The sequence below is a fragment of the Trachemys scripta genome, chromosome 1 (assembly GCF_013100865.1).
Source record: "Trachemys scripta elegans isolate TJP31775 chromosome 1, CAS_Tse_1.0, whole genome shotgun sequence".
Taxonomy (NCBI): Eukaryota; Metazoa; Chordata; order Testudines; family Emydidae; genus Trachemys; species Trachemys scripta.
This window is the reverse complement of record NC_048298.1, coordinates 232,037,355-232,062,309: the sequence shown is the minus strand read 5'-3', so window position 1 is coordinate 232,062,309 and position 24,955 is coordinate 232,037,355. Positions and strand designations below refer to the sequence as shown.

The 24,955-nt window shown below is 44.8% G+C and overlaps 1 protein-coding gene across 7 annotated transcripts in view; it reads right to left on the bottom strand.

Annotated features, from left to right (window-relative positions):
- The window catches only part of MAP4K4 (mitogen-activated protein kinase kinase kinase kinase 4), a 251,981-nt gene that overhangs the window by 95,426 nt on the left and 131,600 nt on the right, over positions 1–24,955 (bottom strand). For 6 of the 7 annotated variants that reach the window (XM_034757996.1, XM_034758000.1, XM_034757997.1 and 3 more), the window contains exon 4: positions 1,597–1,722. In XM_034757996.1, the coding sequence (XP_034613887.1) occupies positions 1,597–1,722 (126 nt within the window). Of the gene's footprint in view, positions 1–97; positions 162–1,596; positions 1,723–24,955 lie in introns of those variants that run through there. The other variant, XM_034758002.1, reaches the window with a different exon arrangement.

Genomic DNA, 24,955 nt, shown 5'->3' with positions numbered 1-24,955 from the left:
GCTATCAATCCTAAAACCTATTTCTCTGTATGTGTTATGCTGTTCGGTTATATTAATGAGCTGACTTATTTGGATGTTAAGTAAAGCTTATTTTTACGTTTATGATCTCTGTTGTCGGTCACATCAATCCAGGAACGAACAACAAACTTCTGTGTAGCCGCCTGAAAGGGAAGAACCTGTGCTAAAGAATTAACAATCCTAGTATACACACTAGCAATAATTGATCAGGCTACAGGACCTATACTTTACTTCATCTTTCTCTTGCTCCTAATGTATTTAAAGAATCTTTTAGGTCCCTTACTAGGCGTAACTCATTATTAATTATTATTATTATTATTACTACTTCTTCTCCTTCTCCTTCTTCAAGCCCTTCTGATTTTCTCCCTACATGCTAGTTATATCCTTTTGTACTCCTCCTTAGCAATTCGTCCACGTTTCCATTTTTTTTTTTTTTAAATAGGATTCCTTTTTGACTTTCAGGTCATTAAAGATCTGCTGATGGAGCCATATTGGCCTTACTATTCTTCCCATTTTTCCTTTGCAACTGCATAGTTTGCAGTTGTGCCTTTAATATTGTCTCCTTGACAAACGGGCAGTTATCCTGAACTTCTTTATCCATTTGCTTCCCATACGTCTTTACCTATCAGTTCTCGGAGTTTGTTGAAGTCTGCTTTTTTGAAGTCCATTGTCCTTATTCTGCTGCTCTCAGTCCCTCCTTTCCTTAGGATAATGAAATCTACTATTCCACAATCACTTTCACCCAAATTGCCTTCCACCTTCATATTCATTACCAGTTCGTCTCTGTTGACCAGAATCGAGTCAAAAACAGCTGTCCCCCTGGTTACTTCCTCCACTTTCTGAAACAAAAGGTTATCCCCTATATATTTCAAGAACCTACCGGAAAATTTTGTGTTTTGCTATATTACTTTTCCAACAGTTGTCTGGATAGTTTAAGTTCCCCATTACTACCAGGTCTTATGTTTTAAATATTTCTGTTTGTTCTAAGAATGCCTCATTCACCTCCTCTTCCTGATTTGGTGGTCTAAGTACATACCTACCAGGACGTCAGCCCTATTTATTTTTTACCCCTTTATCTTTACCAAGATACTTTCAACTGGTCTATTTCTCACCTCCTTCTGGACCTCAGCACAAGTGTATATATACACTTCGTGTTCAATGCAACACTTCCCCTTTTTATCATGTCTGTCCTTGCTGAACAAGCCATACCCTTCTATACCAATTATCCAGTCATGAGACTTATCCCATCAAGTTTCTGATACACCAAATAAGTCATAATTTAGCTTACATTCTAATACTTTCAGGTCTTCCTGTATATTCTGCATACTCCTTGTGTACAGACATCTAAGATTTTCATGGTGAATTAAACATTACATAGCGAATTAAACATTAATAGCAAATTTTAGCTTGATTTTCTTGTTAAGGCTGCACAATCAGCCTGGGTGATTTATAATAAAACAACCTTCATAAAACACCACATTTCATTAATGTTGTTTTCCCAATATGATCTTTCTGTTGTCCTCAAATTACAACCAAAGGGAAAAAGCCTACGAGCATGCTGGGGAAACGTCAGCTTACCCACAATTGGTCATCATGTCCTGGGGGACTTTTCTTAATGAAAGCACCGTAATAAGTTGCAATGTTTCTATGATGCGAATATTTCTTTAGCATATTTATCTCCAGTTTGATTTCTTCTTCTTCATCCTTTCGAACAAAACAAAAAGCACATATTTTATGACAAATACATTATTTATCTCCTCTCTCACACGCATGGATAGATATAAGGGAAAGTTCCATTTATATCAGCAGCATGATCAGTAAACACAAACTGGCTTCATGCCACAGAACTTCAGTGCTTATTGGGAAGATTATCTGAAACAAACATTTATTCTCCAGAACTTCAGTAATGCTGAAAAGAAATAAATGACTGAAAAGATATACACGTAACTGATTTCAATTCCATGAAAGATTCCTACAAGTAGTGTTTTGAAACAAGAGTGTTTTGGAAAGACCAGAAGGGTTCACTTAACAAAAGTAATAGTAAGTAGGACAGTATCTCTCTTCGAAGTTATTATAAGCATAGAATTTTTTTAAAAAAATAAAACTTGCTGACAAGCCTTCCAATGTGACCCGCAGAAGGCAACTCAAAACTAGAATGGATAAAAAACCCACCCTGAATTGGGAGGGTTATGGGGGGATTTTCCCCTTCTTGAAACATTTTTAAAGTTGAAAAAAAAAAATTGATCAGTTATATTTAAATCTCACTGAGCAGGTTTTCACAGTTGAAGTGTGCTTTCAGGAGTGGGTTGGATGGGAGCCCATCTTTTGCAAAGAGCAGCAGACAAAGTGAGTCTGCATCAGGAAGACAACTTGGGAACTGAGGAAGTTGTCTCACTTATGTGAATGAGTCATTTGCACTGCTTGTTAGAGTTCGCTCCTGCTCCATATGGCCCTAGAGGAAGAGCATGGCTGGGAGTCCAGCATGTAAACAGGATACTGTACACAAAGACAGAGGAAGGGGCTTCACTCCCTTGGTCAAGCATTCCTGCCCAGGCGAAGAAAGGCATCTGGTTTTCTCCAGACCCAAACTGAGCAGAATAAGAGGTTTTCTGCAACAGATAACAGTACATTTAGCAAATCATTGATTTTTTGATTCGGTAGCTGAACCCAAAAAAAAAAATTGTTTTGTTTGAAACCAAAACTAAATGTTTTTCATTTTTTGCGAAGCAAAAAACACTAAAAACATTTGCTTGGGGTGAATGAATATTTTGAATATTGTTTCAAAGCGACATTTAAAAAAATCTGATTTGAAACCAAGTATCAAACTGGCTCATTTTGACATTTCCAAAATTTGTTTTCAAGGTTTTTGCTCGCACAAAACGTAGTCAAACTGAATTCAACCCAAATTTACAAATAGTTTGGAACTCCAAAAATGCATTTCCAGGCAAAATTCCAACCCAAATGTAATCCAGCTCTACACATAATGCCTTAGAGGCAGCTAAAACCTGGGGGCTGGAAAGGGTTTAAAGTACAGGTAGGGTGCGTGATCTGGGAGGAGTAGAGTGGCTTTGGAGGTGAGAAGCAGAACACATGCAGGGGTGAAAGTACACCTCTATCTCAATATAACGCGACCCGATATAACACGAATTCGGATAGAACGCGGTAAAGCAGTGCGCCCGGGGGGGCGGTGGATCAAAGCAAGTCCAATATAATGCGGTTTCACTTATAATGCGGTAAGATTTTTTTGGCTCCCGAGGGTCCTGAGCCGGGAGTGGGGGAGACCGGAAGGGGCAGGGCCTCGGGCGGAAGTGCTGCGGCTGGGGCTCCAGCAGCGATTTAAAGGACCCGGGGCTCCAGCTGCTGGTGCGGTAGCAGTGGTCGGGAGCTCCAGGCCCTTTAAATCACTGCCAGAGCCCCATGGTAGTGTTAGCGAAGGCCGGGAGCCCTGGGACTCTGGCAACAATTTAAAGGGCCGGGGGCTCCAGCTTTTGGCCCCCATCAGCAGCAGCCCAGCCGGTACAGTTGGCTATGTACCGGCTCTTACCAGTACGCTGTACCGGACCGGCTTACTTTCACCTCTGAACACATGGCTGGAGGCAGTATGCCTGTCTATGGAGGGAATGTTAGGAAGGAAGAGGGCTCGAAACCTACTAGTGAGGAGAAACACCAGCCAACAATATCCCAACCAACAATAACCCTGGAGTCCCTTTAATAGACTGGGGGTGGCCAAACTGCAGCTCTCGAGCCACATGCAGCTCTTTTACAGTTCAAGTGCAGCTCGCGGAGCCTCCCCATTGCCCCCACCATTCCCTGCCCAGATTGGGGGGTGCGGGGAGTGGGGGAGACTTCTGCCCGGCGGGGTGGGACTAGGGGCTTCTGCCAGAGACGACTGGTGCCTACCGGGGGGAGGGTGGGCACAATTTAAAGGCTCCCACCCAACAGCTTGAATCATCCCCCCTCCCCACTCTGGCATGACCCCCTCTTACCCTCAGCGGCCCCTCCCTGCAGCTCACAGGTGTTAGTTCCACATGGAGAGGCAGCAGCAAACAGCTGGGAGCTGCAAGGAGGTGCTGCTGCTGCTGCTTTAGCACCTCGAGCAGGGCTCTCCCTGCTGCTCCCAGCTGTTTGCCACTGGCTCTCCCCACAGCCACAGCTCCCAGCTTGCTGGCGCCAGCAATTGTTGTGCAGAGGAGGCCTGGTGGCACCAAAAGACCTAGCGTGGCCAGCAAACCTTAGCAAAAATCTGAGGGAGCACATGGGGTTACATGCCCCCCCCCCCGCCACACACACACTGCCTCTGGCTTCTGCCCAGCGGGGAGGGGGGTCTCGGGGCTTCAGCTCCACAGGATGCACCTGCCGGGGCTCGGGGCTTCGCAGGAGTGGGGCTGAAGCCCCAAGCCTGGGCAGGCACCTCTCGTAGGGCTGAAGCCCCAAGACTCCCCTCCCTGAAGGGCTGAAACCCCTAGCCCCACCACCCCGCAGTGGAGCTGAAGCCCTGAGCCCCAGCAGGCATGCCCTGGCTCTTGAACTTCTGAAGATAGTTGCATGTGGCTGGGAGGGTCAGTAAGTTTGGCCACCCTGTAATAGAACAAGACAATGGGTGGCCTAGCTTTGTTGGTCTCAATCACTTTGCATTCTATTGCACCTCAAATGTACAGGGGAAAGACACATGTAATGAGAAACTAAAGCCTCAGTTCGACCCGAGGGCAAGCTCATCAACATCCCAGCAAAACTTTTGATTCTTCCACAGTATTGGCAACTGATATGGGGGAAATTCTAAAAACAGTAAATTTCTTTGCAATCTGTAAAATGCCTAATCGTAAAGTATACTATTCACAACACGTGCAGGTGTCAGGTAACAGAACACTAGCTAAATATTAACCACATTGCTTTAGCTTTTTTCTTAGCATAAAAGAAACACCCACTGCTCTAAACAAAAAGTAATTACTTTACACGTAAACTGTGTTCTCCATATTAATCTATTTAATTATTAATCTGGAAGAACCCCAAATGCACCACAATTAACCTGTTTTTATCTTTTCTTTAAGTTTTCTTTTTTAAAGATGTTTTGTAAGTGCTGGGTATGTTTAGAACATTGTATAAAATATTAAAATGACATGATGAATCAGAGTCTTCTATAAACATTGTTCCTGAGAAAAAACAAACATTTCATCATTTCTAACTATGAGGCATGATGTTTGAAGTAACTGGACTCATCTGCTATTTGGCGTGACTTCTGATGCATCAAAAGTTCTTTTGTATTCTTTTGTCAAATCCACAAAAACACAACAAACCTTGAACTATAATGGACAGGCCATGCTGAAGGCTGGTCACACATATTTATGGTCTTAGGCAAAAAGACATTGCTTACAAAGGATATATTTCTCAAAAATAGTATTTAAAAATACTCCTAAGTAGTACAGGTCTCAGTCCTGCTCACAACGACCATAACAGGAACACGACTGGACCCACAGAGCTATGGTCGGGGTTTCCGTTCCGTCTAGTAGCTTTTAGGAATAAATCTAGTGAATTTTAGAATGACAAAAGGAAGGCAGATAGAACTGGATAAATCTAGCAGAGTGCAGCACACAATGCACTGTCAGTTATCCCATTCCCATGAAGTTGTGTCAATGTACCTCAGTCCCTGACTAGCAGCAGCCCTGCTTTTCCACGTCTGGGCCTCTTTCTTAATAATAACCACCAATCATAATTCAATACGACAAACTGTTAAGACTAGTTTCTAAGGGACATTTGTCCACATCCCAAAAGAAAGACCATACCATATGGTTTCCATCAAATTTGAACTCTGGATTACAGAGGTGAACGACTCTGGTGCTCTTAGCATCACCAAATCTTCAAAGAGGACTCAATTTTTCCGCCCACTTAAAATCAATAACCTAGTATGTCATTAAATTATTTATTTTTTGGTGAGTTCACTGTTGGAACTCATTCTTTATACTCAGACTAGTGCCCCCTAACCACTTGAGATATTTTTTCACTTGACCAGAGCTCAGAGAGCCGGGAAGCGGTAGGCAACTCAACCTAGCAACTTAGGAATTTGTGACTTTGGTCTTTAAAGCTGACAACCAAGTTACTCTAATCTTCCATTATATTTCATAATTTTTGTCTATTATATTAATATTAATTTATATTAACTAATTACGCACACAAAAGAGAAAGACACAATAACAATGAAAGATAACAAAAAAGTATGGAGTCACTAATTTATGGTAAAGTAGTTCAGCAAGCGTAAGTCTGAAAGATATTGACTTGCCTAGCAATATCACAGGTTTTGTTTTTTTTAAAATGTGACAAAGGCCTTCCAAAATCTGTCCAGAAATAATAAGACCAATTCTACCTGCTAACAAACCTATATTTTTCTGTTTGTTGAATATTTAAAATACGTTGGAATAAAAATAAAAAATAAAAAGCTTTTCTTCCATTGGCCTGAAGGTACAAACAATTAAAATGGGGTATCATACATCAATTAAACAGATAAGAACAGGTACTACACTTTGCTCCTGGGGGAATTCTGTGCCACTGCGCATGTGCAGAATTTATGTCCCCCACAGATTTCTTTGCTTCCACGCTGAAAAATGACTTTCTGACAGGGAAGAAAGGGGAAGCCACAAGAGCTGTCATGCGCCCCTCCCCAGCAGTATGTTTTGGGTGCCCAGGGCAGCCAGCAGAGAGGTAAATCACTATGGGGCAGGAGGCAGGACTGCGGAAGATGCGGCTACCTACCCTGAGCTGGGTTCAGCTGCTAGTCCTGGCTGGGCTGGGGAGAACGGGACTTCCTTTTCCCCTGTGCATGGCATCTGGGGTTGGGTCAGACCCACCCTCTGATTTCTCCCCCAGCTGCAGGAAGCTCTGCAAACTCTCTCTCTCTCTTTCACACGCACACGCACGCGCACACACACACACACCTTCCTGTACCCATTGTTCCTCAGCTGCAGGGGGAGGGATCCCTGTACAGGGATCTGCTCCCCCATCCACCTAACCCCCGTGCATCCCGACCCCCCCCCACCCCGACCCCCCTGCCCCGCCCCCCCCCCCCCCCCCATCCAGACCTTCCCCGCCGCAGCTGAGCCCCAACCACCTTCACCTGGACCCCACTGCAGAGTCCCATTACCGTTGGATCCAGAACCCCCTAACAAGCCCCTGCGCATCCAGATCCCGCCCACACCCAGATTGCCCCACACAGAACCCTCTCAACCCACACCTGGATCCCCACACACTGAGACCCTCCACAGTTGGATCCTGCCTTGCTGAGCCTGCCTGGCCACAGTTGGTGCACCTGGCACGGAAGGGCAGGGCCCTGGCGGTGTTTCTGCTGCAGGCCCAGTCCATGCACTGGGTGCAGCCTCACCACTGACTCCATGTCTGGGTTGGGGGGAGCTGTACAGTGATCTCCCACCTCTGTGCAGCCAGTGACCTGTGCTCCCCAGTGCCATGCTGGAGCCTCCACATTTATTTGACAAATAAAATTTGCAGAATTTTAAAACACTGTGCACATTTTTTTAAAAATTTTTTGGTGCAGAATGCCCTCAGGAGTAGAATATCATTAAAAACAATCAAGTACCATTTAAGGCAAAAAATACATAACCATTTAACTATATTTGCTTACTTGAATCTTAATTCTGAGCATTACAATTTTTTGAACCCAAGGATTAATGTGTCAGCCTTTAGGTTGAAATCATTCTTTGGCTGCAAGTACAGTAAAACCTGCCCTTAGAGACCACTTGTAAAGAGAGACCACTGTCACGAGCACCTACTTGCAGAGGCCACAGAACACCTCCGCTCGCTGGTGTGCTAACTTCCATGAGTGGTCGCTCTTGGCAGGTTTTACTGTAGTACGTACTTAGACCCCAATACTGCAAGTTGTTACAATGCGTAAGCGTTTGCTAGATTGGGACCTTAGACTGTAAACTCTACAAGGCAGGGACAGCGAATGTTTGAACAATGCCTAGCAGAAAAATGGGACTAAGGTTTCTAGGCGTTATGGCAATACAAATAATAGTACGAAAATGGGGTGGTCTCATTAGCAGAGCTGGTTGCTAATTTTCTGACTAAATGTTTCATCAGAAAATGCTGATTTGTCACAAGTGAAATTGCCCACGGGAAAGGATCACTTTTGAGCAATCTCCCGATTATAAAACTTTCCACTTTGACATTTTTTAAATGAAAAGTTCCATTTTCCAGTGCACAATGACTTTTCATTTTAAAATTTTAGTTTATCTATATTAAACAAGGTTAAAAATAAGAAAATGCCAAAATCTAAATGAAATGTTTTGATTGACCCAATCCAAAAATATTTTTTTGGTTTAATCAATTCATGAAATTTTTTGAGATTGATTGTCACTATTAGATGGGGAAAAACTTGGAAGTCTCGAAAGCTTTCACAGGACAGGAAAACTATTTCCCACCCAGCACTACTCATTAACGCACGCTTCACTGAAAGGATATTTTGTAACATGACTGGCAACATCTGCCCAGAAAAGACCTGGGGCTAGAACAGAAAGGTTGTTGTATGTTAGGATTAAGGTGCATTGAAAGCTGGCACTCCAGCCTACACTATCTTCCATGCACAGTTACTACTATTCTGTCAATTTCCAGAGACCACTGGTCACAAAGACAAAGAGTAAGTTTTAAATGATTGCGGAGAGAAAGTCTCCCTCTCAGGAAGAAATACAAGGCTACATCCTATTCCTTGGAAGGCAGAGGCAGCTGGTAAGCCCCACTTAGTGATTTTATGCAGCTGGCACCAATTACCACTGTAGGCCATTATCAGTGATACAAACTCCCATAGAAATGTTCTTTGTCTCTGCCTGCGATACCACTGTTCTAAGTGTTTTCACTTATATATTCACCAGCTGTTTGTGACAGAATGTCTGATTACTAGTAATTTTTGCAGTAAGCTATATTTTTGTAAGGGCTGCATGATTAAATCAAGTGGATTCCTCTCCAGTTTTCATTATTTAACTACAGATATTACTTTAATATTTTAAGGCCATTTAGTATCTCTAGGAATTTCTAAATATAGTCATTCTAACAAAGGACCTTGCCTGTAAATTGACTAGTGGTTACAACAGTAGTTATGCTGAGATCCAACACAATACAGTAATACCATTTCTCAAGATTTAAACTCATATACATCACAAATAAACAGAATTCAGACTCTTGCCTGGAATAGTGCCATCTGGCGGCCACCGTATACCTTGCACTTGGAAATTACAAAAGTTTTTGTTCCCTTCCCAACAGATATTCTGTGTGTTAAATGCATTATTAGCACACCCAATAGCTATGTAACAGTACTTCTCACTAGACACAGAGCAATGCGATAATCAGCTAATGTAATTGTAATGGGTTGGATCACAGAAACCCCCTTGGGAGCTGCCACCTAACGTGCCAAGACTACCTCTGCTCCTGTTTTCCCTGCCAGCTCAGGACTCCAGTACTCTGTCTTGCTGAGCCAGACATTCCTGTCTGCTCCAACAAAGACCCAGGGTCTGAATTACTTGCCCCAAAGCTGCAGGTTTACCTGAAAACAGCTCACAGAAGTTCGCCCTCTATGACACTGATAGAAAGATATGCACAGTTGTTTGTTCCCCCCGGTATTAATACATACTCTGAGTTAATAAGTAAAAAGTGATTTTATTAAATACAGAAAGTAGGATTTAAGTGGTTCCATGTAGTAACAGACAGAACAAAGTAAGGTCACCAAGCAAAATAAAATAAAATGCGCAAATCTATGTCTAATCAAACTGAATACAGATCATCTCACCCTCAGAGATGCTTTAGGACGTTTTTTCCTCAGACTGGACACCTTCCAGGCCTGGGCACAATTCTTTCCCCTGGTACAGCTCTTGTTCCAGCTCAAGTGATAGCTAGGGGATTCTTCATGATGGCTCCTCTCCCTCTTTGTTCTGTTCCACCCCTTTATTTATTTATATATATATAATCTTTTGCATAAGGCGGGAACCCTTTGTCCCTCTGGGTTTCCAGCCCTCCCCCCCAATTGGAAAAGCACCAGGTTAAAGATGGATTCCAGTTCAGGTGACATGATCACATGTCACTGCAAGACTTCCTTACCCACTTGCCAGTACACACATACACAGGAAAACTTACAGGTAAACATAGCCATCTGCAGAATATGGTCCTGGTTAATGTGAATCATCAAGATTCCAAACCACTATTAATGGCCCACACTTTGCATAATTACAATAGGCCCTCAGAGTTATATTTCATATTTCTAGTTTTAGATACAAGAGTGACACATTTATACAAAATTGGATGATCACACTCAGTAGATTATAAGCTTTGTAATGATACCTTACAAGAGACCTTTTGCATGAAGCATATCCCAGTTGCCTTATATTCACTTATTATCATATTCTTATAAAACCATATGGACTGCACAACATCACAGTAATTATTTAAATTAGCTATTTTTAAGATATGGCATATCTGAACACATTGCAACTAGAATAAAACCCACCAAATGCAAGTAGCTAGAACAGATCAACATGAAGAACTACTACGCTGGACAGCTAAACTCTGCAGCTTCAAAGATCTTTTCTAGAGGTATTTTCAGAATCAATACAAAATGTCTGCTTCACTTTTTAAATAAATAAAAATAAAAGGTGAAGAAACCACCAGGAGTAATAAGCATTTAGTGGACATTGTCTTCCAAAAACCTTGACTGCAGTATGTGACTTCCTGAGCGTCTTGCTAAGGCCCAGCATTGGGCAGCTGACCTACAAGGGAGAGCTGCACAGCAATTACAGTTGCCTCAAAAACCACCCATTGAGCTGTCCTGTGTTTTGAGTCTATACTCCTAAGACAGGGAAAAAACTAAAATATTTTCAAAACACCCTGCATGTTATGGCAATACCTGATCCATGAAGTGAATGATAAACCATATCCATGCAATCTTGCCCACAAACCAAAACTGGTTCAACGTGTATCACTTGATATCATCGTCACAGCAGGAGAATGGCAACGCACTGGCCCAGTGTCCTGAATGGACTGCAGAAAACAAGAATATTCTTGCTATTGCAAAACCCGCGCTTCACTGGAACTGGCCAGGACACCAGGACCGTCCTTCACAACCATATGCCTGGGCACCTTTTTGCTTCAAGTTTCTACCAAATGGGTTAAAAATACACAGCTGCATTCAAAACAGAGCGGGGCTTTTCTACCATTGGGACAGTGTTCTCTTTACTGTGTGCTGAGGGTACAGTTCGAGGCAGCCATTGCAGAGCACATGAGTTGAAAACTCCTGCTTTACATCCACAGCCCCACTGATAGCATTGCAAGTGAAAGGTAACTGCACAAGGGAGTATGACAGATGGTTATGGTTTTAAAAGGATTTTCAGCAACGCCTGAAGCAGCCTGTGCAAGCAGCACTGTGTGAACACAGGCTGGAAGCGTTTGCCTGAAAATAGGAGCCAAAACCACTTAAAGACAATACTCATTTGTTGTCTCCCTAAAAGGACTTCCTCCCCTAATCTCTATGTCTAGGACATTCCCTCTTTCATCTCATTCTGCCTCTGGCACCTTTATTACTCACTGCATGACTTGCATTAAGGTCACAACTGAAAGAAGCTATGTAATGTTAGGGGTGCATTGCAACTGACTTTATTAAGACAAAGACACTACAGTATTTGCTGAGGGCAACCACGAAAGCAACCCCTCAGGGCAAACCCCTTCAAAATATTTCCTAGGTTGGTGCCCTGACTCTTGGTCATGGTTACTTAATGTTTTACTTCTCAAATGCATATTTATCTCATCTGTAGAATTTCATTGTCCATCTTCATCACATCTGTATTATTTACACATTTGATAACAAACTAGCCTTTAACTTTCTTGAGCTCCCTCAAAATGTGGAGTGTACGGTACTCTTCTTACATTACCATTACTTTGCATCCCCATTACTTGTATTAAAAATATTTGCTCTTGCTCTAGAATCATATTTCAGATCTTCAGACCTACACGATTAAAGGAAAATTCTAGCTACGGGATGTAAAAAACGAGACTGCAACACAAATGAAATAAAGAACTGATTTTCCTATATGGGGGACCGTTGACAAAAAAAAGATGTGGTTGCCATAAAGAAAGATTTTCTTGTGCAAAAACAAAAAAGTGAGGCAGTGTTTCTGTCCTCGGAGGAAGGCCAGCTTTGACGCAGAAGTAAGCTGGGAAGACTAAACATGTTAGTGTACATTGTTGTTTCATGTCACACACAAAAATATATTAAAGCAAAGTTCATGTGGAAAAGTGAAGCACCCATGTCAGGAAATGAAAAAGTTGGTGTAACCTTAGCTCTGGCTAGGGTTGCCAACTTTTAATCACACAAAACCGAACACCCCTTCCCCGAGTCCCCGCCCCCTGTTCACTAGGAGCTGGACCTGCTGCTGGCCGCTTCCGGGGTGCAGCGCGGTGCTAGGACAGGTAGGAACTAGCCTGCCTTAGACCCGCAGCACCACCAACCAGACTTTTAATGGCCCGGTCAGCGGTGCTGACCGGAGCGGCCAGGGTCCCTTTTCGACCGGGCGTTCCGGTCAAAAACCAGACGCCTGGCATCCCTAGCTCTGGCCTTGTGCATGCATTATGATAGTCTATAACTAAACAAGTACATTAAAAATCATTTCCACAAGACAGCCTACTCATTCAGTGTACAGGATACACTCAGCGAACAAGTCACACAGAGCTCAGGGAACAAGGTTAAATAGATATTTTTCTCCTTACTGTTCAAAGTATGGCCCCATGTATCATATGCTATAGCCATCCAACTCATCCAGTGAATGAAGCAATGGTTTGGCACATTCCGGCTTTACTCACTACAGTCTTGCCTCATTCACCATCCAGCATCTGCCATGAATGAGGCAGAAACTATGAAAACCAAAAAAAGTATATGATCATGCAATCAAAGATGGTATCAGAATGCACACCATCAAAAAGGCAGAGTTAAGGCTGTGTGGGCAAACTAACGTTGCCATTTTCTGTGCTTTATTTAGTAGCCTTATTCTGGGGGAGGTGAGGTTGGAGGGGAGGTGCTGAAATGGTATGGAATTTTTTAAAGAAAAATTATAGTCCACCACGTGTAATTATTTGTTAGACAGCAATGAAGGGGCTCTGTACTGCAATTCATGGAGCCATGTGAAATGCGAAACCCACTTCTCCTTCCCCACTGGCAGCATGACTGCTCATTGACTATGCCAACACAGTCCTGTACATGTTAGTTTCAGCACAACAGTGAGTGGTAAGGGGCTGACAGCCATGGCACGGATATCGTCCATCTTTAGAAAATGTCATCTTCCCAGTGACAATCCACTAACATGAGTGGATGCTGTGTTCTTGGTTGGCCACATTTAGGGCTTACAAGTCCATTCAGTGTCCATACCTAATCAACCCATGCTCTCTCTTTGCAGACTTCAGTATCCTTTGGGTGCCAACCATGATGGTTGGTGCAATGCTGACACTTAGCCACTAACAAGTGGATTGAAATACCAACCCTTTTCGCAAAGGCCACCAAATAGCCATTGGAGGACTCACTGAGAGGTTGATTACTAATAACCTAAAATGACTTCAAAACCACAGATTGGGGGCGAAATAGCTTTGTATCAGATTGCTAATCCCTTTGGCCATCCAGCTCCAAAAAGTCTGATCAGGCTTTAATTAAGCAAATACTCCTCACTAATATGTCTACACTGGCACTATTTTTGGAAAAACTTCTGTTGTTCAGGGGTGTAAAAAACCCACGCCCCTGACCGACATAAGTTACACCAACAGACGTGCCGGTGCAGACAGCGCTATGTCAGCAGGAGATGCTCTCCTGCCACCATAGCTACCACTGCTCATTTGCAGTGGTTTAATTATGCCAGCAGGAGAGCTCTCCCGTCGGCATAAAGCAGCTACACAGGAGACCGTACAGCTGCGCTGGTGCAGCCGTGCCGCTGTAAGGTCTCCAATGCAGACATAGCCTAAAACATTGTGACGGCTCTGTTTCTCCTTTAAGTGCCTCAAAGTGCAAAGGTAACGCTGTCAGGGGTGTCGTGTTAGAAAAATGGCTTTAAAAAATAAAAACACACTTAAAACATTTTGTCTCCCGTCTGGCAAACCACTTAAAGAGTAACACTTCACTTAACACACACTATGAAGAAACAAATTTAACACTTTAAAAAAAAAAAAAGAAGAAGAAGTTCTATTGAGGTACACTGCCAGACAAAACAACGTCTAATACTCTGCTAGCAAGTCTCCAAACATCTAGGTAACAGGTTGGTGTCGCTAACAGCCATGTTTAATGCGGACTGTGTGTGACCTGCACACACACCCTGGTTTATACCCAAAGAGGAAAGTTTCACATACGGAGCCAAGCTGTCACCACCACAGGCTCCTTAGCCAAGGTCTAGCTTGAGACCATAAGTAGCCTTATTCAACATAGGATTTCTTTAATGAAGTAGCCAGGATACGTAAATTAATAATGAAATACACCTCAAAATCTGCACACCTCTCTACAAACATAATTAAGGGACACAGTGAGTAAGTGCACTTACCAAGAGTCTTAACTTAAAAGTAATCTCAGCCCCTTTTTGGATGCTCTGGTCCAATATCATGCCAAATTTTGAGTTTTTGATTAAAAATTCAATTTTCAATAGCCCCTGGAAATGTCTTTAACATTTCATCAACATTTCCCCCCCCCCCCCAAAAAAAAAAAAAACCAAAACCCCACAGCAATTACTAACAGTCTTTAAAATTTCAATTACATTCTTTTATCTTTTTTGACCACAAGCAGCATTTAGTAAGAACAATTTCTCCCGGCTTATGTTGCAATAGCATCTATACGACAAGGTCAGGGCTGGGGTGGGGACACTGTATAATAAGCACTATACAAACACATGGGAAGATGCCATCCTTGCCCCCAAGAGGCTACCATCCAAAAAATGGGTTAGTGGCTGTGGTGTTGTGTAGAAGTTGACTGCTCTGCCTTTTGACTTTGTGTGTGCTCTCACACAGGACTGCAAGAAGGGATACTGTGGCTGTGCAGAAGCCCCTGACACTTTTCCTTGGGAGGAGTGTCTCTCATTGCAAAGGGTAAAAATGAGCCTGCAACTGATGTCAGAACAGATCCACCATTGGTGCCCTTTTGTCTTCTTCTGTAGCCTGGCTGAAGCTTTCTGTCAAGAGACACCTTCGAGAAAAAAGTTAAAGAGCTGAACTAGTCTGTGTGAATGAACTATGTGGCATAACGGAAGCAATTAGAAAAAAAAAGACAGGCTGAGAGCAGCTCCGCTGGAGCAAAGATTTCTGCTCGAATTGCTTGTTCTCATAAGAAAAGGATCCATGTACGTAACCCTGAAGGTTACAGAAGCAGGAAGGAACACATCTTCTAGCTCAGCAGACTATATTTTATCTTTACAGTCTGTTTGTACTTGGAAAATTAACCATTAAAAGGGAAAACCATAATAGAATGATTTACAACCGAGTGACAAGATGATTATTACATCAGTCTAGTATAAATATTAGACCTAATCACTCAAGTTATAATTTACCCTCAGACAATCAAGTCACTCGATTCACTGCTAACATTTTCTTCAGCATATACTAGGTGCTGCTGATGCAGTCAAGACACACACTATCCCAGTCAGTGACAATAAACGTGGCCATCAGAGAAACTTATTCAGAGATGGCAGTCCATGTCAAGTTTAACCTTATGTTTGTGCAAACCCATCAGCACAGTGGACGACAAGAACAGTGCTGAAGAGGTTTTTATCCTGTACCAGACTGAGAACAGCTGGTAAGGTAGGTACATGAGATTGTTCGCATGTGCCTGCCTGCTAAGAATATAAATTGGTTGTTGAGGTTTTGCTTTCATTCGGTACATCTATACTGGGTTGCTAGAGAGGTATTCAGGCTGTGTACTTTAGTGTACAAGTAAATGTGTTTGGCATTTCTCCATTATGTACAAAATCATTTTCATACAGCTGCCAGCAAAAGAACTATATTCTTGGACCAGATGTTTTTGGTATCAGTGCTGCCAAGCATGCATGGAAACCTCACAGCTGAGCTGCTCTGGGAGAGTGAATTAACAATGAACAGAGTCACAAAATGCTAGTGTCCATCTATCAGACATGACATCACAGCCCTGTTAGAGGCAAGAGAGCTGATGACAGCCAGCTAATTACTGTACCTGTTTGAGAACAATTACTCTTCCCCCGCCAGTGAATAGAAATAAAGGCAGCAAATATTTCCAGAAACATTATACCTCAATGGCTTTTTATAGCCCTAGCTGACCAGTTGACAAGGAGGCTGTGATTAACAGCTAAGCAAATAAGTCTGGAAAACATATAAACAGACCCTATATCAAAACACAAGTTTGTTTTCATCATGGGGCTGTGAACAGGCTTACATTTATAAAACAATGTGTTCCAGTTGAAAACCAGAGTTGCTGTGGCATTTCAGTTCCCCCACTAAAAACAACAGAAGTAAAAACCAGAGCTGCCAGGGCAAATTGCTCCTCAATCCACATCCTGATGAACAGAAAAGATGGAGCCTGAGAAAGAAAGGCTTTGTGGTGAAGATGCTGGCCCAGGGCTTGGGAGATTTAGGTTCAATTCCCAGCTCTGCTCACAGACTTCCTGTGAGACTCCAGGCAAGTCACTTCATCTCTCTAACTCAGTTCCGTAAAATGGGATTGTAACTTCCTTCCACCTTGTCTCTCTAGATTGTAAGCAATTCAGAATGGGGACGGTCTCTTATGATATGTTTGTACAGCATCTAATGCATTGAGGCCTCTAGGTGATACTGTAATATAAAAAAATTATAACACTGCTCTTTGCAGATGGTGGACTCAGTTTTATAGCCAGTTAGTGTCAAAGTGACATAACAAGAATGGGGGTGGGGGTGGAAATACACGCAATAGAATTGAAATTAGGTTTACCCAGCCCACCAGTAAAGAAATCATTGACTCATCCCACTCTAAACAAATGATGAAAATTATGACAGAATGTTGAAGGACCAGACTATCCTACACTGTCAAAAGAAAAAAGGGAAAAAAAGCCCAAGACATAAAACTTGATCCATGTCATGATTCCTGTATGTTTGGGTGCTACTTCTGACAGCAAAAGAGGGAGGAAATGTTGAGTCTACTAGAAACTGTTTTGGTCTTTCTCTTCTTCTCTAAGGCCTTGGCTACACTTGCGAGTTGCAGAGCTGTAAAGGCTCCCCCAGCACTGTAACTCACTCCCCGTCCACACTGGCAAGGCATTTGCAGCGCTGTATCTCCTTGGTTGCAGCGCTGCATGTACTCCACCTCTCCGAGAGGAATAGCGAGTGCAACGCTGCCGCTGTAGCGCTGCGGCGCCAGTATGGCCACCCAATGCGCTGTGAATGGCCTCCAGAATTATTCGACAGTATCCCACAATGCCTGTTCTAGCCACTCTGGTCATCAGTTCAAACTCTACTGCCCTGGCCTCAGGTAATCAACCATGTGACCAACCCTTTACATTCCCTGGGAATTTTAAAAATCCCCTTCCTGTTTGCTCAGCCCGGCGTGGCGTGGAGTGCTATCAGCAAATCTTTCCAGGTGACCATGCCTCCACGCGCCAAGCGAGCCCCAGCATGGAGCAATGACGAGTTGCTGCACCTCATCAGTGTTTGGGGGGAGGAAACTGTCCAGTCCCAGCTGCGCTCCAGCCGTAGGAATTACAATACCTTTGGGAAGGTATCAAAGGACATGATGGAAAGGGGCCATGACCGGGACGCCCTGCAGTGCAGGATTAAAGTCAAGGAGCTGCGGAGTGCCTACCGCAAAGCCCGCAACGCAAATGGCCTCTCGGGTACTCCCCCTGCGACCTGCAGATTCTAACAAGGAGCTGGATGCGATACTTGGGGTTAACCCCACCTCCACTCCGAGCACCACCATGGACACTTCAGAGCCGGGGGGGGGGGGGGAAGAGGAGGAGGAGGAAAACAGGAGTGATGGTGGTGGGCCAGATGGAGACACCCCGGAATCCCTGGAGCCATGCAGCCAGGAGCTCTTCTCGAGCCAGGAGGATGGTAACCAGTCGCAGCGGCTGGTACTTGGTGGAGGACAAATAGAAGAGCAGGTTCCCGGTAAGCGTTTTTTTTTTCGGGAAGGAATTTTTTCGGTGCGGGCTCTTTGGGAGAGGAGGGTTAGGCATGCATGCGGTATAGTGCATTGATGTGGTTTATCACATCGCGGTAATCAGCCTCAGTAATCTCTTCAAATGTCTCATCCGGAACGTGTGCAATGCGCTTGCGCAGGTTTATAGGGCGAGCCACCGTGGTCCTTGTCCCAGCCAGGCTAACGTGTCCGCACCACTGTGCCGCGAGGGGCGGGGGGACCATTGCTGCACACAGGCAAGCTGCATATGGGCCAGGGCAGAAGCCGCATTGCAGCAGAAGACCCTCCCTTGCTTCCCAGGTCACCCTCAGCAGCGAGATATCGTCCAGGACGAACTCCTGTGGAAAATGTTGGGACAGTGTTCACTGTAGGTGCCCCCTGAAGCTGTCTCTCCCCAAGGCACAGAAACCCAGAAGACAGTGCAGCCCTGAAACAATCAGTCCCCATTACTCACCATTTTGAGGCTCCCCCGTGGGATGTGTGTGCTCTGTTTCGGATGGGAAAATTATGCTATTGTGTAGACCCTGTGTGTTTTCTACTCCTTAAGTGCGGGGGGAATCATTACTCTGTCTGGTATAAACAATGCGGCCTCTGTTAAATGTTACGTTTTGCCTAAACAGCTGCATCAACCTTGAGACCTCAGCCGTCCCTCTTATCGCCTGCTCAGAGGCTGCAAAGACTCAGGAAGAGACCGCGAAAAAGCAAAGAAGACATGCTGCAAGAAGAGATGCGGCAATCTATTAAAGAGAACGAGAAGGCACAGGACTGGAGGGAAAGAGAAAGCAGGATCCTCCAGGAAAATGCAGCGCACCGGCGGCAAAGCACCGCGCAACGGCAGCAAAGCACTGATAGGCTCATCAGCATCCTGGAGCGCCAAGCAGATGCTATCCAGGAGCTGGTAGCTATGCAGAAAGAGGAGCAGTACCGAAAACGCAAACACCCCCCTCCCCCACAGCCCTTGTCCCAAAACTCTTTCCGTTGTGCCCCACTGTCACCTCCAACCCACTTTCCCCAACTTCCGTGTTCATCACGCCACCCGCTGCCTCCAACACCCAACCCTGAAGACCACGACCCTTACCCTCTGCACTCAACCCCCATCACCATGCAGTATAGCCATCCTGAAGTGCAGCACTCACTGCACAGCACACCAGACAGGACATACACGAATCTGTGATTGTACTGTTCCCCACTCCACCCCCTTTTTTCTTTTCAATAAATGGATTCTTTGGCTTTGAAAACATTCTTTATTACTGCATAAAGTAAAAGACTCCTTAGCCCAGGAAATAAACAGGCACTGCAAGTCTGCTTGTCTGCTAGGCAGACACTGATTCCTAAAGATTGGAACTACTGCACTTCACTCCCGTGCAGGGCACCAGATATCACTGCTGGTTTTCAGCCTCAAATTGCTCCCTCAAGGCATCCCTAATCCTTGCAGCCCCGCGCTGGTCCCCTGTAACAGCCCTGCTCTCTGGCTGTGCAAATTCAGCCTTCAGGTGTTGAACCTCGGAGGTCCATGCCTGAGTGAAGCTTTCACCCCTCCCTTCACAAATATTATGGAGGGCACAGCACGCGGATATAACCGCGGGGATGCTGCTTTCGGCCAAGTCCAGCTTCCCATACAGAGATCACCAGCGGGCCTTTAAACGGCCAAAGGCACACTCCACAGTCATTCGGCACCGGCTCAGCCTGTAGTTGAACCGTTCCTTGCTGCTGTCAAGGCTCCCTGTGTAGGGTTTCATGAGCCACGTCATTAATGGGTAAGCGGGATCTCCAAGGATCACAATGGGCATTTCAACTTCCCCTATGGGAAAAAAGTCCTGGCCTGCATCTTCCTGAACAGCCAAGTGTTCCGAAAGATGCGTGCATCATGCACCTTTCCAGGCCAGCCTGTGTTAATGTCAATGAAACGCCCACGGTGATCCACAAGCGCCTGGAGAACCACAGAGAAATGCCCCTTCCGATTAACGTACTCTGATCCTAGGTGGCGTGGTGCCAGAATAGGAATGTGCATCCCATCTATCGTCCCTCCACAGTTAGGGAACCCCATTTGTGCAAAGCCATCCACTATTTCCTGCACGTTACCCAGAGTCACGGTTCTTCTGAGTAGGATGCGATTAATGGCCTTGCAAACTTGCATCAACACGATTCCAACGGTCGACTTTCCCACTCCAAACTGGTTTGCGACTGACCAGTAGCTGTCTGGAGTTGCCAGCTTCCAGACTGCAATAGCCACCCGCTTCTCCACTGGCAGGGCAGCTCTCAATCTCGTGTCCTTGTGCCGCAGGGTGGGGGCAAGCTCCTCACACAATCCCATGAAAGTGGCTTTTCTCATCCGAAAATTCTGCAGCCACAGCTCGTCATCCCAGACTTCCATGTCGATGTGATCCCACCACTCGGTGCTTGTTTCCCGAACCCAAAAGCAGTATTCCACGGTGCTAAGCATGTCCGTGAATTCCACAAGCAATTTCGTGTCGTACGCGTTACGCGTCTCGATAGCATCATCGGAATCCTCACCCTCACTCTCACTGTCACTTTGGATCTTAAGGAATAGTTCGACAGCCCAACATGACGTGCTGGCGAGACTCGTCAGCATACGCCTCAGCAGTTCGGACTCCATTTCCCGCAGACAGATCGCGCTGCACAGAAACCGTTGAAAGATGGCGCCAAAGGTGGACGGAAACAAAGGGATTTCTGGGATGCGAAGCGATGCATCACGGGGCATTGGGACAGGACCCAGAATCCCCTGCACCCACGCCCCCTTCCCACAACCCACGGCGCCAGAATGGGAAAAGGTGCTCGGTGGGATAGCTGCCCATAAAGCACCGCTCCCAATCGCGCTGCAATTGCCGCAAATGTGGCCACGATAGTGCGCTGGGCAGCTGTCAGTGTGGACAGACTGCAGCGCTCTCCCTACTCAGCTGCACGAAGTCAGGTTTAACTCACAGCGCTGTACAGCTGCAAGTGTAGCCAAGGCCTAAGAAAGATAGTTCAGGCTAAAATGAGTCCCAGCAGCCTGCTGTTATACACCACACCCACAGACACTGTCCTAGCCTGTAAGTGTCAGAACATGATCATTTATAGCTCAGCTGCCTCCTGTTCCCCATCTGACTGAAAACATATGCACATATTTGCACAGTCACTTCCCAAGCAGATTGCTTTATGCTTTCAACGGCAGCATTATTGTTTTTCAAATGAAGTCACAAAATAGATCTCCTTCCCATTTTCTCAGTTAAAAATTACACTCAGCAGCTTGACTGTAAAATAAATGCACATGTAATGTGTTTTACTGAAATCCTCCTAGACAGAAATAATCTGATCTCTCTTGGAAAGAAGAGCATTTCAGTTTCCGAGTCTCCAGTGGCTACAGCATCTTCTGTGCCAATCACAGCTCCAGCCCGTTTAGCCAAGCCAATCAGCAAGCATCTGCAGAATAACAGCAGTTAAATCTAACGTCTGAGTATGGCTTCATTTAAGGACTATTCAAATGTTACATGTGCAAAATGGGCAGCCATTCTCTTCTGCATAAACAGTTTCTCTCTCAAGCCGTTTACAGAAGTAATACTATCACCCCAGGGTCTCATGGGAAGATGATTCATAAGCAGGAAAAGCACTATAACTGCGTGCTCAGCCTACTCAACCTAACAACTATTACTACTTATACTGTCCTAGTCCAATAATATGACAAAGTCACAGACTGGAAAACCTTTAATTGTTTTGAAAGAAACACACGGAGTGGACCCAATTCACCTCTCACTTATACCAGATAGCACTAAACTAGCTCCATTGACTAAGATGGAGAGAAACGCCATTTACACCAGTGGAACTGAAAGGACAACCAAGCCCAGTGGATCTGAACAGATGGCTAAATTCAGGACTCCATAGAGACCTCATGCTTTGGGGAGTGGGATTCATTAAAGGAGAATACATTTCATGTATTTAAAAATGAGCCATATCACGAAGGGGCCGACTGAAGCAAGCATGCCAGTCACACAAAGAGGGTAAAAACCTTCCGGTTGGCTTGGAAAGGTTGTCAAGCAGCATGCCAAACGCAGACGTCCCCAGAAGTTTTGTGCAAGTCCCTCATGCAGGAATAAGATCTCTTTTAGCTGGAGAGAGGAAGCGAAGTGAAAGTCCATGCATGCTGAAGGTCAGCTTCTGCGAGCTTTGAAACATCCGAACAATTCCAATCACTACTGGCGTCCCACTCCCAAGCAATGGAAGAAGAAAACCCTAAATTGTTTTCTGGGAGGTTCTAGGTTCAGTTTATGAGCATTTGCCTTCACGCTAACCAATGCCAACCCATTAGAACAAGAGAAGATAAAAAGGGAAAGGAAGACAAGGCAGGGTTTTATAAAGGCAGCAAAACCTAATAAAGGAGACAGAAGTTATGGTCCTCTTTGGGATAAATGGATAGAAGCTTTCATAATCAGTTCCAAGTAGAGTCCCAGAGTAGCTGGACATTTCTGCCAAAACTATCAAAAGCTAATGAGTTAATGTTGTCTTTTAATTGTGGTGTGCTGACTTTGAAACATATAATGACTACAGAGATAAATGGAAGAAGTCCAGAACTCTTAGGACTAAATGCTGAGCTTCCTACACAAACCCAATCAAATGATTATGGTGTATATATATCTAAAGTACAAAGCACTATGGGATAAAAGGTATAATGTAAACGGACAATATATAAATGCTTCCCAAGAAAAATTAAGAACAAGTAAGGTTGGCTGAGAGCAAGACCCATCCCCCAGACAAAGCCTTTTGAAAGTACGATGTCTAGTAAAGGTAGCCTTTAATTTAACCCCCATTCAACACATTGCCCACTTTCACTGACAGACTCTGTCCCTCTATAAATGTCTCATACACCTCCAGTACAGAGTAATGCAATACATACACCAGATTCCTCATGTCTACACTAGAACATAAAACTTCAACTCTGACCACAGCAGCAGGAGCATGCATGCCTGTTAGACACATGTGCACTGGTGAACTATATAATGTAGTTTTTTTCCTACAGGGAAGTAAGTATGGGAGCTTTCAAAAAACAATCAGTCACTGCCTACCATGTACTCTTGCATGCATCATATCTGGAAGAAAAACCTCACCCTATTTTACATTCTCAGTATAAAGACAACTACAAGGCAAAGCAATAAAAAACATGAAACCAAATTCTCCACCAAGAAAGTAGCTGAGAAAACCGCCAACAAACAGTAAAAGCTGGAAGTAGTGTAAGCTATTGGTCAATATGTGTTACAGGTCCTCCCTCCCTCTGTACTTGGTCCACAGAGGATATGGGTTTCTTACAGCTCCCCAGAAGAGAGCCCTGAGGTCCCCGTTCTCTTGGTGTCAGCCAAGATGGTGGTCGTCACATAAGTGACTCTAGCTAGCAAGTTGTTCCCAGGGGGAAAAGCACCATATGGTGTTCTATGAACGATCTGGGATTTGGCACCAAGTCTGAGAGTCATCAATCCACCATAAATGGCTCTTATCTAAAGCCTTAACAACAAACCAATATACTTCAAGACAATTGTGGAAACCGCACAGTGGGTTAAGCAGGACACTAATGCTACTGGTCCTATACTGCCAAGTCCAGTCTTCTGGTCTATCTTCATCCTTTCCACTAGGCACAATCTTCATTTGCCATTGACTAGAGCTGCAGTTTTTGGAGTTCTCACCACTACACTGACACTGAAAAGGCCGAAAGTGGTCTCTTCATTCAGCTTTGAAATAACCTCTCTGCTCCCCCCAGACATACCAGCTACTCTCAGTCTCACTTCCAGGACAATTAAATCCTGGAGGGTCACTACTGCGAGTATGTTAGATAGGGAGGTCTTTTCCATGCAAGCTTGCAATACCTTTGCCCAAATCCACCTACTTTAAACCCTTCTGCTCCAACAGCCTGTTTGCTCAAATAGAATTTTACCTATTACGTGGCTGAACCAGAAAGCAGCAGTCATTAAACACAGCGCATGGAATCACATCCAAGTGGACACCGTTCTCCACCCTGACCAATAAACCGTGTTCCAATATTCAAATCTTGGAACCTTTTAAACAGCTGCTGCCAAGGAAATTAGGGCTTTAAAGCAGAGGTTTCCAAATGGTGGGACATGGGGGGGAAAATGATGAGATTATGATGTGGCCGCACTGAAAGGCTGGAGTCAGGAGGGAGCTCTGTGCAGGCCGTCTCAGCTGCCAGGACCTGTTCTCTGCCCATCTCACTCTCCCAGTGGCACAGCTACCAACTGTCAGTCACTCTCCTCTGCTGGGGATGCAGCGGGACTCTGCGTGTGGGGAGGCAAACTCTGCACCCTGTGCGTGCTGACTCCCCTGCCGGAAAGAGCCCCCTCCTGACCCTGGCCCATCAGCACTACCCCCATCTGATTCTCCTGCCAGAGAGAGCCTGACTGCACACGGGAAGAGGACAGAGCCACGCTGAAAGGCTGGGGTAAGGAGGGGGCTGCGTCTGGCATGGGGGTCAGTACTCATGGGTTCAGCCTTCTGCTCCTCTCCTGACCTAGGTCTCACCAAGATCACCTGACCACTTCAGGGAGTGGAAGGATTCCTTGATGGCCACATGGTGAGCACACACACCCAACCCCTGTGGGTACCAGGTTCTCTTCCCCCTGCCATCATAAGTACAGGGCATTCCTTTCCTGCAGCCCCCATGGGGGTTGAGGGTGTCATACATGAATCATGAGCCTCTGAAAGGAGGAGGGAGGGGGAGCCTCAGCAAAAGAAAGTTTAGGAACCTCTGCTTTACATCACATCATTAAGTCAAGCTAAACCAATCGT